The 12,857-nt window shown below is 39.7% G+C and overlaps 1 protein-coding gene across 1 annotated transcript in view; it reads right to left on the bottom strand.

Annotated features, from left to right (window-relative positions):
* Positions 1–12,857, bottom strand: part of ATP8A1 (ATPase phospholipid transporting 8A1) — a 211,479-nt gene that overhangs the window by 133,826 nt on the left and 64,796 nt on the right. Inside the window, exons 9-14 of the mRNA XM_081092781.1 lie at positions 12,051–12,178; positions 11,070–11,181; positions 8,431–8,596; positions 6,158–6,285; positions 3,777–3,854; positions 2,646–2,734 (exon numbers count right to left, since the gene is read on the bottom strand). Coding sequence (XP_080948907.1) covers positions 2,646–2,734; positions 3,777–3,854; positions 6,158–6,285; positions 8,431–8,596; positions 11,070–11,181; positions 12,051–12,178 — 701 coding nt within the window. The remainder of the gene's footprint in view (positions 1–2,645; positions 2,735–3,776; positions 3,855–6,157; positions 6,286–8,430; positions 8,597–11,069; positions 11,182–12,050; positions 12,179–12,857) is intronic.

The raw sequence follows: 12,857 nt of genomic DNA, 5'->3' as shown, positions 1-12,857 counted from the left end.
TGTATTTGAGAATTACTTTTCCAATTTTCTCAAGCCAGGCCTTAAACCTTAAGCAATAAACCTTTCCTTGCTCCAAACTCGGAAAAAGAATCACCTGACCTGCTCTCACCATCTTCATTTTAAAGGGTTTGGAATATTGGAAAGGAACTGTCCAGGGTCACAGTGAATTAGTAACAAAGGTACAACTAGAACTCATGTTTTGTGAGTTATTTTGATATTGAGAGGCTATTTTCCCAAGAGGAAATCTGTTTCACTGAAAACTTAATCTAAATGAGGATAATTCTGAACTCTAAGACTACTTTAATATTTACCAGTCTCAACCCCACTCTGCCATTATATAGTTAATGACAACATCACCTGCAGACACAGGAAGAACACTGCTCTTTAGAACTACTGCCTGCAAGGACTTGTTCCAAGAATTAAAAAACAAACAAAAAAAACAACCTAATAAAATGCAGAAGGAGAGAGTACCTAGAGACCATTCTAGCTTTCTGTTCCGAGAAATTCACCATCAATAATTACTAATTTGAGGAACTTGCTTCTTCAATTGGAAACCGGACAAAGTAAAAAGGAATGCCAATTATCAAACAGATAATTCTAATAATCACATTTATGGATAAATACAGAATTTGTGTGAAAACAAACACCACCATAAATCTATCAGTAAGTATCACACAACAAACTCTAGAATGTCAATAGGTCTTTCCTTCTCTCGCCAGGATTACTGTGGGTCTCACATACACAATATCAAAAAGGGTGGCTGCACCTCTCCTGCTTCCACGGCTGACCAAACAGTGAGGCCAGCAGAAAATTCGGGGTTGGGGTGAAGAGAGGCCTTTTGGTCTAAGAGAATTAGCAGATCTTCAGATAAAGAGGAAAGATGCACAATGGCCTCTAAGCCGAGAAACATAAACGTGCTTCTCAAATTAGCAGCCTGTCTTTATGATGTGAAAAAACCATTCAATCAAATGTCTTTTTAGCTGAACAGTTGGAAGCCTTTTCCAGTCACATTTCCTGCTGACCCAAAGAACAAAGACATCTGCTTCCATCTACTTCTCTTTTTGGACCCTGTGCATGTATGGGATTAATGATACATGCTTAGAATTTTTTTCTACCCAATGGTTATCTATATAATAAAAGCCTAAGTGACCGTTATGGTTGAAGGACCAGAACAACCAGTCGCTATTATGCACACTGACTATCGGGGGCAGACACTTAACACAGGAGCTGCTCCCTGGTGGTCAGTGTGCTCCCACAGGGGGACTGCCACTCAGCCAGAAGCTGGGCTCAGAGCTGGCGAGTGCAGTGGTGGTGGCAGGAGCCTCTCCTGCCTCCACAGCAGTGCTAAGGAGCAGCAAGCCAAGCGGTAAGGAGCAGCAAGCAGGTGGGCGGTAAGGAGCGAGAGGTCCCAGACTGCGAGAGGGCTCAGGCCAGGCTGAGGGACACCCGCCGCCCCCCCCCCCCCCTCCAGTGCACAAATTTCATGCACCTGGCCTCTAGTTTACTTATAATTTTAACTAAGGCATTTTCAAAATTCAATACACTATTTATACTAGCTTAGTGTCTGGAGACAGAGTGTGAGTGGGGAGGAGTGGGGTGCATGCCAGACAACCCAAAAGCAAGCACCTTGCTTGTATGGTTAAGGGCGTGAGATTACTAGACTCACTTGCGGATAAAGGTTGGAAAATTTGGTAATAGACCAATTCTATCAACCAGGAGGGTGTTTCACTTTTTGATCATGTCTTTTTAGGAAATGTAAAAATTAATTTCTCACTTTACCCTATAAAGTATTTAAAAGAGAAGGTTTTTTGCCATGGCTGGCATGGCTTAGTTGGTTGGGTGTCGTTCCATACAACCAAAAGGTCGCTGACTTGATTCCTGGTCAGAGCATATGCCCAAATTGTGGGCTTGATCCCTAGAAGGGGCATGCAGGAGGCAGCCATTAATGCTTTTTTCTCTCTTCCCGTCTCTCTAAAATTCAATTTTAAAAAGCCATATTAAAAAAAAAAAAAAGAAGGCTTTGAACAGTTCAGGTAGGCATACCTGGATATGAGAAAAAAATGAGTGTTCAACAGCACATGCTAAGAGACATTAATAGCCTGATAAAAGTTTTTGACGATACTCATTAATTCTTCCCTGGATTTAAGAGGTTCATGTCCCTACTTCCTTCCCATCACCAGAAATGTCAATTGTTCTATGACTGCAAAGAGGAGAGATGGTAAAAGAAAAAAGCAAATCAAAAGGATAAGTTATCAGAGAAACAAGAATAATGTTTTAACTTGAAAAGTGCCCAAGGCCAGACTGCATGCTCCCACCACATGCCAGCTGTACTCTAACTTAATGACAACGCAGAGGGAGGGGTGTGGGTACCAGGTAGAGACCTTGAGTGTAAAAATTAATTCCCACGTTCTAGAAATTAATGTAGCTCTAAACACTGAAATGTCACTGGGCAGCCCCCCTCAGAGGTGCCTCCAAATAAAAGACAACGCCTAAATATAAAACACAACACATACATATATGTGAAAAGTAAAACAGCTGCTTTCCAGATTAAAAAAAATCTCCACTAAAAGAACTCTCAAAATGTACCAAATTGCTAGCACTAGTTAAATTGTATTTCATATTCTATTTAAAGAGAAAAAACTTACCCATAAGCAACTCCAGCTATGGTGCACTTCTTAAACTGCATTACATTGCACGTCAGAGTTCCAGTTTTGTCAGAAAAGATGTATTTTACCTAAAAAAAAAGTTTAAAATGTCTCACTAAAATTTCAGAGACTTTATGCCAGTCTCCTACAGAGGGGGGAAAAAATCTTAAATTATTCTTTTTATCTATTTTGTTATATTGTAGGGGCACAATGGAATGCTAGTAATTGACTTCTTTCAGCACATAAAGGAATATGTTCAACTATATTTGTTTAGTATTTGAACAGTAAACCATTTCCTGTTTGGCTATCAAGGTATTAGAGAAACTATGGTCATAGAGAAATCTGCCTCCATATGGTATTTCCACCAGAAAGTGCATTTACTGTTACTTAACGTTTATGGGGCACTAAAACATCTACCAGCATTTCTCTACATAATCGCAGAACAGGCAATAGCTTCTGCAATGAACTTCATACAACAGCTGAACTGGTAAGGAAAAGGCTAATTCTGGTCTAAATGCTGTTTGAAAAATAAGAGTTAGCAACTGACAAGGACACAAAAAATGAAGCCAGTACAGGGTGGGGCAAAAGTGGGTTTATATGGAAAACAATATAATAATGAATATATAATTATGTAAGAATAAACTCTGTATTTCCTGTACTCACAACTATAAACTTACTTTTGCCCCACCTTGTTTGAATAAATGGATTACAAATATACACATGTGTGAATACTGTATGAATTGTAAATCTAAAATTCCTATTAGACTGCTATTCCTGTTGTTCAACTTACATAACTTCATTGATGAACTTAAGTTTTTCTTCCCTTCTGGTCAAAAGCTATGAACAATTTTTAAACTGAGAGTTTATAACTCAAAAATTGCTAATATTTTGCTACTAGTCAGAGTATATACTGAAGGACACCTCTCAGCACAACACCTCATTTGAGGCCAAAATATGCTTTAAATGTTTTTACAACTTCATTGACTAAAAATGAAAATTAATGGTTATGTACTAACATGTATTTATGCTGATTATTCAAGTAATAGAACATTAGGAGCTGTCAATTCATACGAAGTTGCCACATACGGCAGAAATTACAGCGAATCTGACTTCCATGTCAACACCATTTACCTGGCCGAGCTCCTCATTCAGGTTAGATGTCCGAGCCATAGCAGCAGTGTCTGTGGGCTCATAGTGCATGTCGAGGTCCTTTTTAAAAATAAAATAAATCCGTGAATACAACTAGTCATAAGACACTGAGTGAAATTTTATTTTAGTTGGTAAGCTATGTACATAATCACTCATAGCTGTTGCCATCCCTATACCATTTCAGTTGACTTCCCTGAACAGTACTCAATCTAGAATATTATATTCCACAGTAAAGGCAGAGCAATGTGATGGGTAGAGCATGTCTCTGGATATCAGACTGACTATAAAGATTAAACAAGATGATGCACGTAAAGTGCTTCCTATGGCGTCTGACACAATGTAAGTGCTTAATGTGAGCTAAAATCACAGAAACTAAATATTGATAAAATAAGTACAACTTCACAACCCTGGGAAAATGACCTCATGGACGCTATCGGTTGTACATTCTTGGCTAAGTTTCTTATACTGTATGTACTTGAAAGCAAAATGAGTCCATTCTCAAAACCCAAAGAGAAATGTATAGTTTTCATACCAATTTATTCTTGCTTTGCGCCTAGAATTATGAGGTTTGACTCCTAATCCCATAAAAATTAGTATTTCCTAGAGCAGAATGTTTAATGATCAGAGTTGACTGATTTTCACATGTCAAATGAAAAGGCTAAATCTGACCTCTTCCATAGCTGATTTCAGACTGCTCAATGTCATTTCTGGAATAGGTTGTTGAGTTGTAGGTGCCACGCTTGAAGAGGGAAATGAAACAATGGGGCAATGTTTGGAGAGGAGTGACTGGAATGGGGATGAAGTTGGAAATCAAGTGAAATGAAGCAGCGAAGGAGATGGAGAACATTTAATGGGGAGAGGGGATCTGATAACAGAATTGGCATGACAGTCAATTTCAAATGTTTCACAAGGAAACAAGATGAAGCAATTTTCATGAAAGATCTACTGGGCAGAACCAGGATCAAGAGGAGGCAGTCACTAATCTTATTTCCACACAAAGAATAAGCTGCCTGGAAAGAGATGAGATCTCTCCGGTCAGGAAAGTTAAAAAGTCTCTGTGTATCAGAAAGGTGGTTGAAAGGGCTGCTGGGGTCACACACCACTAAAATTATGTAATTATTTCAAGCAAATGTTATTTTTGAAAATCCAAATAAAATAACAAAGGAATTGACTAGTTATTTGATGTTCACAACGAGTCACTTTATTACTTCTGATTATAAGTGGAAAACCTTCAATAAGTTTTAAATGTATTTATACAAATTTTATTACAGAATTTTTCAATTATGTATCTCCTGCCTGAAATGAGCTATGCTGCAGCTCATCTCAGATTTCTAAATTATATTAATCTTTTACCAATAAATTAAGAGACTGACAGCTGAGGTGGGTCATTTACCACGGGGAGATAATGAGCAGTTACAAAAGCAGCATCAGTTATATTTTTAAAAATCCTAATACTGTTCAGGTGGAAAGACTTTAAAGTGATTTAAAAGGAAACAAAAGATAATACCACAATTTCTCAAAATAAAAGAAACATTAAACTTTCAGGCAGGCCAGGCCCGGACATTAATTTAATTTACATAAATTCATTAATTTTAACTTTGGTAAAAATAAAACAGAGGAAGAGCAACATATTTTATAAACAAAACATTTAGGAAACAGATGTCCAGCACATTTTCCCAAGACTTAAAACAATATTTAAGAAAAAAAAAAAAAAAAGAGGAAGAATTCAAGTGCAGCTGAAATTGTTTACAGTGTGGTAACATAAACTCTATACATGTGTAAAACATGGCAGGAACCCTGGTTGCTACAAGAAGTGCATACAGTATGATTTTTATAGTGCTCCATTGTTTACGAAGCTGTCTGCTATGTTGTGAAATTTCTTTGATTTACAGAACCACTGGGAGATGCAGGTAAGTTCCATTTATCATTCCAGTGTGAGTGTCCACGGAAATATGACTCAAAGAAGTCGAGTGGCTTGCCAAAGCTCACACAGTTAGTAAATTGTAGAACTAGAATATTTTAACTCCAAACCGCCCCCCGTCCCGCCCCCTGGTTCTCCTTTTCTTTAAGACCACTATCTAATGCAAATCAGGTTTCTTGAACTAGAGACCTGCTTTCTCCAGATGTCTGGTCCGTAAATTTGGGGGATATTGTGATGAGAAATTTTGTTACTGATTTTCACACGTCAAATGAATTTATTATAATTGTATTAGGCTTTAAAATATTTTGAAATATTATCTTGTAGTCAACAAAAGGTAAGGTATAATTAAGATTTTTTTTTTTTCCCTCCAAAGAAATCAAAAGATCCTACCAGGGAAAAAATATGTTTTGAGTGATAAGGAACCACAATAATTCATATTTACCCAATTGATGAAGTATGCCTGGGTAAATTTCACCACTTCTAATGTAACCAATAAGCTGATGGGAATGAGATTGTTGAAAAGGATGATGAAGGTCAGGAAATTCAGCCCAAAATTATTAGCACCACCATCTGTTGGGGAAGGTGGGAAGAAAAACATTTATACTTTTATATTTGTTATTTTGACCAGAACTTTAAGCATAACTAAGTTTTTCATAAAGTATAGCATATCTTGATAGTTTTGGAGGAACAGTGTGTTGATAACATATCCTTATTCTCAAAAACATTCTTCAAGATGGAAGAGCATTATTTGTGTTCAATATGCTAATTAATCCCATTAAGACCTGCATAATGACATTAAAAAGTGAAAGTACTGTCAAGCATTTCAAATTCTGTTCCAAACACAAAGTTTAGAGATATCAGGGACAGGACTGAGGGCTTATAAATGAAAAATCTTAACTGGGCAGAACCACTTTTATATATATTTTTGAAAAGTGTTCCCAATTTAAAGCATGCCTTAAAAGCAAACAAACAAAACAGCACCAGCGAAACTAACCCAGATAGCAAAAACAATGGTAGGGCAGGATCCTAGATAAATTCAGCTCTAGGTAAATTAAAGTCTCCATCTTCAATGATGAAAATAAAACAGTAATCCCAGATACACTGTAATGTACACAAAGAAACAAATTGATGGTAGCTGTAATGGTTTTAAAGTTGAAATAGTAAATCAATGACTGTAAAAAAAAAAAACCCACTTGGAAGAGCTGCAAAGCTAAATCAATATAATAAAAATATAATTGAAAAAAATCAACTTTGCTGTAAGATTTTCCTACAATGTCTTCACACTTTTGAAAGTTAAGTATTTGTTGGTTAAAGACTCATCACAAGGCCCTGCTAACTTACTTTCCAGAAATACTTAGGGGAGGTGCTTTAATCCCATAATAGAGGGATAAAGGAAACTAACAGCACTTGCCCTAAGACAAGGTGACCAATCACACAGAACTCACTGCCTCAGGAGTTCAAGCAAAAGTACATTCAATTTAAACATATTAAATGCCGGGAGCCGGTCCATCCTTGCTGTTTCAAGGGACCTGGCATATATAGCATACTGTTCTTAATATGTTTGCTCCCCTTAGCGCTGTGTGTTTTAACCAAGGTCACCTCTCCGAGAAAGGTTGTTTCCCCAGGTAGGAATTTTTCCCTGAAGTCAGGGAGGGGATGCCTCTCCTAGAAAGGTTGTTTCCCCAGGTAGGAATTTTTCCCTGAAGTTAGGGAGGGAATAAAACCCCTCAACTAAGTGCCAGGCGGGTAATTAATCACTTTAACTATGAACAATCATGCTTAAGCTACATAATCTTTACTCCCTGGAATGGAGATAAGAAACGCCCTAACCTTTGTAATAGAGATTGATAGGATTGAATCAACTGGTATAAATACAGATGTAATAAGACAGCAAGACACAGAACTTAGGAGACAGAAAGAAGACAGCACCTACACAGAACCTACAGACAGAAGAACTTCGCTGGAGAGAACATGGCAAAAGATCCTGGACTGAACCTGACTACAGAAATTGGCAAGAGAACCTGACTAGAACCTGGTGACTGAACCTGGCTGGAGAACCTGGACAGAACCTGGCTGGAGAACCTAGCGAGGGAACATGGCTACAGAACCTGGCTGGAGAATCTGGAGAACCTGGCTGGAGAACCTAGCAAGAGAACATGGACACAGAACCTGGCTGGAGATCCTAGCCAGAACTTCGCTGGAGATCCAGACCAGAACTTGGCAGGAGACCCTGACAAGAGAACCCGGCTATGATGATCAACTGAACGCTGCCTCCGTGTCATTCCTACTTCGCCGACTCCGTCCACATCTTTGGGGACCCCTGGACCCGTTGGGGTTGGACCCCGGCAATTAAAAACTTAACTACTTTTGGTGCTTAAATATACTCCATCTGCTTTCTTTACCAGACAGCCATCTACCTACCTGTATTAAAATATTTTAAAACAAACGAATAACATTAACGAAAATAACATGAATAAAATCACATTTTATATTACTGTGAAGTGCTCGTTTTGTTTTTAAGGATTCTGGAATTTTAGAGCCACTAACATTTTACTTTTACTGAAAATTGCATTGAAAAGTAAAGACTAAATGCCCAGTTACCGTGGCCACAATGTTCTCCATTCAGAAATAATAGGAGATCCCAAGAACAGCTGTGAAACAAATACCTGCACACGTTTTAATGAAAGAGAAAGTGTCCAGCACTTCAATGCTTACAGTTGAGGTTGAGATACCAGTCCTTTCCAGAATGCCGTCGATTCCAAATGGCGGAGCCCACAGAACAGATAAGGGACATGGCAATTAAGATACAAAACAAAATCAAAATTTGCACATTTGTAATTCGTTCCACATTTGAGAGTTTAAGTGGTGGACTTGTTGAATTCTGTAAAAAGACACAAGATGAGTAATAAGAAATGTGTACAATGATTTAGTAATACGTATCTAGTATTTTGATGAGGATGACTAAGTCCTCATTAAACTCAAAATCCAGACATGGGCAGGTGCCTGAACATCATACAGATAATAATCACAGATGTAATAAGCTGTCAACGGTTAACTGCCTCTTTTTCTAACACCTGTCGTATCGCATAGAAATCTCTAAGACATACACCAGGGACCGCACGTTTTTGGGCAAACTGCACGTTATTTAAATCATCATAACTACAGATCATAATGCACTTTAGGTGTTGTTTTTCAATAATTATAACATTTTTATTTACAAAAACAATTAAACAATTAAAGTTCCTAGTACTTTTTTAACGTATGGTACTGCATAAAACATTTTCTAAAAGCGCCAGGAACTTGAAGACGAAGACTATTCGAATGACCAAAATACAATGTAACTGCAATGCTTTATGGGTTTGTGCAATTATATAGTTTTTCGTAGATTGACCTGCACGGTTTCCACCAATGAGATCACTTCATTCGATGTGGACAAGGCAGTGTGTTGACAGCTCAGGTCCATAATAGGTGGCGCGTGAAAAAACGAGAAAACTCGTGAGCGGTCCTTAACAGATGGCGCGCGAAACACGAGAAAGCTCGTGAGCGGTACGAAAGGTGTTAAGGGCCGCTATGTCACCTAAGCCTTTTTCTACGTAAGATATTCTATGTAATAAAAGCCCAGTGACTGAACGGCTGAACCACCAGAATGACCGCTTGACCAGTCGCTATGATGTGCACTGACCACCAGGGGGCAGACGCTCAATGCAGGAGCTGCCCCCTGGTGGTCAGTGAGCTCTCACAGTGGGAGCGCTGCTTGGCTGACCAGGATGAGCTGCGATCCCACAATGGGCTGATCCCCGCAGGCCACGCCCCCACCAGTGCACAAATCCCGTGTACTGGGCCTCTAGTAAAAACAATAATAGGAGAAAGAAGTAACATTCCTTTTGTAAACACAGCATTTCTACTGTGGCAGACAAGATGAACAATGGTTTACCTGGCTACTTAAGCAAACAGGGTAGACTAGAAGCATATAGCTTAGCATCCCTTCTTAGGAAGAGAGGCAGAGAAGTTGACCTATGAACCCACAGCCAGAGACTTGGAAATTCCAAAGTCTGACAGCAATAATTAAAGGATCACTGGTTTCCAGATTTTGGTGGCACTGAGAAACTGTTTTTACTGGACACAGCAACTATCCAAGCAGTAATGGGTGTAGAGAATAATAGACAGGTTTCCTCAGATGTATTTAATGATAAAAAATGATTATGCTAGATTTGTGCTAACAAAGAAGGCATTCACAGGACAGAAGATTAAATGTCACAACCAATATGAAATGACTTACAGAATCTATAGAATAATTAGGGATGAAATCCTTAATAGCAGTTCTACTTGCCTGGCGATTCTAGTTTCATGCCTTTACAATGTACGAAGTTATCAATCAGCCCTCAGAGCAGACTTTCATGTAGTATCTTAAAACTGAGCTTCCCACACCCATCTGCATAAACACTGGACACTGATGATATTAAATGTATAGGAGTATCCACAGGCATGTGTACTAGTAAACATTACAAACTAGAGGCCCGATGCATGAAGATTCGTGCAAGAATAGGCCTTCCTTCCCCTGGCTGCCGGCAACGGCTTCCCGCACCCAGGACCCAGGCTGCTTCGCTCAGGCTGCTGCCAGGCACGGGGGACCCAGGCTGCTTTGCTCTAGCCACTGCAGTCACCCCGGGGGGTGGGGTGGGGTGCTCCGAGCCATGCCATGGCCGCTCAGAGCACGCCCCCACCCCTGGTGTGTGTCTGCTGGGGCTGGGGGCGGCACACAGTCCCCTCCCGCCCATCTGCGCACGCAGCTCCTCCTGAGCAGTCGGTCGTGATGCAGCCGCCTCCTGAGCCGGTCATGATGCCTGGCTAATTTGCATATTACTGCTTTATATATATAGATGGCTAGGATGAAGGCTGATAAAAAATGGCCTAACATAAAAATGCTACAAAAAAATGGTCAACATTTGTTTCACATGTTTTTCTTCTAATTTTACGAAAATAAGTCCTAAAATGTGATCACTGAATTCAAATAGAATTATAAGGCAAATACTTCAATGCTGAGCACTTGTCATTACACAGACAACTTGCACGTAGCACTTCAATAGTTAGTAAATGCTGCTGATGGAACCAATACGTAAGATCGCTGAGAGTTCACGCGGCGGGTGGTCTCTGGGGAAACGCTCTGGCGTGGTGTGTGCAGTGAACCACAGCACTGCCCGCTCACCCAAGCACGAGATTCTGGATGTAGACAGTGGGGCTCAGGGATCTGTGACAGATGGTCTACTATGTGTGGGACTCCCGCACCAAAGGCTACGAACAGCACATTTCCCAAAGATTTAGGTCCAGGAGGTCTGCACAGGTAAAAATCCCACCTGCATCAGCTTGGTGTCATGTCCAGTGTAGACGACTATGCCATGAACCCACTGCGTATTTCTTAACTGGGCGCCTCGAAGAAGAATCTGATCTGCTCCCAGGGGCACAGTGCTGTGAGAGAAGACGTTGGCATTAGAAATGGCATTTTCTAAAACACTTAAGGAGTCCTACATCCACTATAGAGTTCCAAAAAAAAAAAAAAAAAAAAGGCTCTGTTATTTAAATAACCCTTCTCGTATTTACTGTATTTTTAGAAAAGAAGTCATTTTTCTGCCCATAAGAATTTTCTTACATGAGAACAGCTGCAGGGGAGCATTTCCATGGCTTCTACTTAAACATCGATCGCACCATTTCCTACAATTTCACAATCTAAAATAGGAGGCAATGTTGTGGAATGCAGAGGCTCATTTTCAAACCTATTTAAGACTTTTCCTGATTTAGTTAAGTCCATTTAGGGTTCTGAGTTGTTTGGAAGTGTTTAGATAAGGAGCTCTATTCCCCCTCCCTCACCTTTCTTTAAATGAAAAATAGCTTTGTGCCAGGCAGAGGTGGCTCAGTGGTTGAGCGTCATCGACCTATGAACTGGGAGGTCACTGGACAGTTCCATTCCCAGTCAAGGCACATGCCTGGGTTGCAGTCTCAATCCCCCGTGTGGGGTGTGCACGAGGCAGACTACCAATGATTCTCTCTCATCATTGATGTTTCTACCTCTCTCTGCCTCTCCCTTCCTCTCTGAAATAAAAATATATATATATTTAAAAAATTAAAATAAATAAAAAATACACAAGGTAAGATAAATACACAGATCTCATCATTTTCACAAAGGAATTCCTGGTTCAAGTAATGTAGAAGTGCTCATTGATGTAGAAGAAAAAGATTTCAAGTGCTCAGACCGAGAGCACAAGAAAGTATGTACCCAGGTTAGCAACACACTGCGACACAGTGAATTCTGTGTTGTTACGAAGACCGACTTTACATACCCATGTCCATCAAGCCTTATGTTTCCAACAAAATCGTAGAGATGTCTGTTTGGACTTTCACACTCAACTCTGCCAGAAATTCTCATCAAACTGTCAATGTCTCTTATATCTGCTGTTACTGGTAAGCCCTGTTTAGAAATGTTTCAATAAGTAAAGAGTATATCAAATACATTGCATGTGGGAGGGAAGGGGGAATTCTGAATCCGTCGAGGCCTATGACCTAAGAGATACCACTATTTTATAAGCAATTCTGCCCCTCAGACAACAAATACCCTTTGCGGATTCATAATTAAGGGATACCTTCCTCTCCACTTGAACACAGGTTTCTAGCACAAGAATAGGGCATCTATTGGAAAGTTCTCAAATATATTCAAGAGACTATCAACTAGTCTGAAAAGATATTTTAAAATAAGTTTTTAAGACACTGATTCCAAAAATAAATACAGTATGAATATCTCTGCTGAATCTCAGAATTTGGCTGAAAAAAATGAATAAAATCTATGCCCAAAGAGAATAGTTTGTTCTTTTTGTTCATTGAGAAGGAAAACTCCAAAACAGTTCTTCCATCTGGCCTAGGAGAACTGTCTAGAACAGAACCGGCCTGCTTCCTGTGACCCTCTGAACTCAGGTGTTCTGTGATGACTGATTTCCCCTCCCTCCACCCCAATCGCCCATGTGTCTTTCTCCCCATGAACACAGTCACGAGCAGCTTAACCATGTTTTGATCAACGAGCGACGGCATATATGACTGTTTCTGGAAGATTATCATGGAGTTGAAAAATCCTATCGCCTACTGACATCAGAGCT

Source organism: Myotis nattereri (assembly GCF_964212035.1).
Source record: "Myotis nattereri genome assembly, chromosome: 1".
NCBI lineage: Eukaryota > Metazoa > Chordata > Mammalia > Chiroptera > Vespertilionidae > Myotis > Myotis nattereri.
The sequence above is the reverse complement of the archived record's forward strand: the minus strand, read 5'-3'. Positions and strand labels throughout refer to the sequence as shown.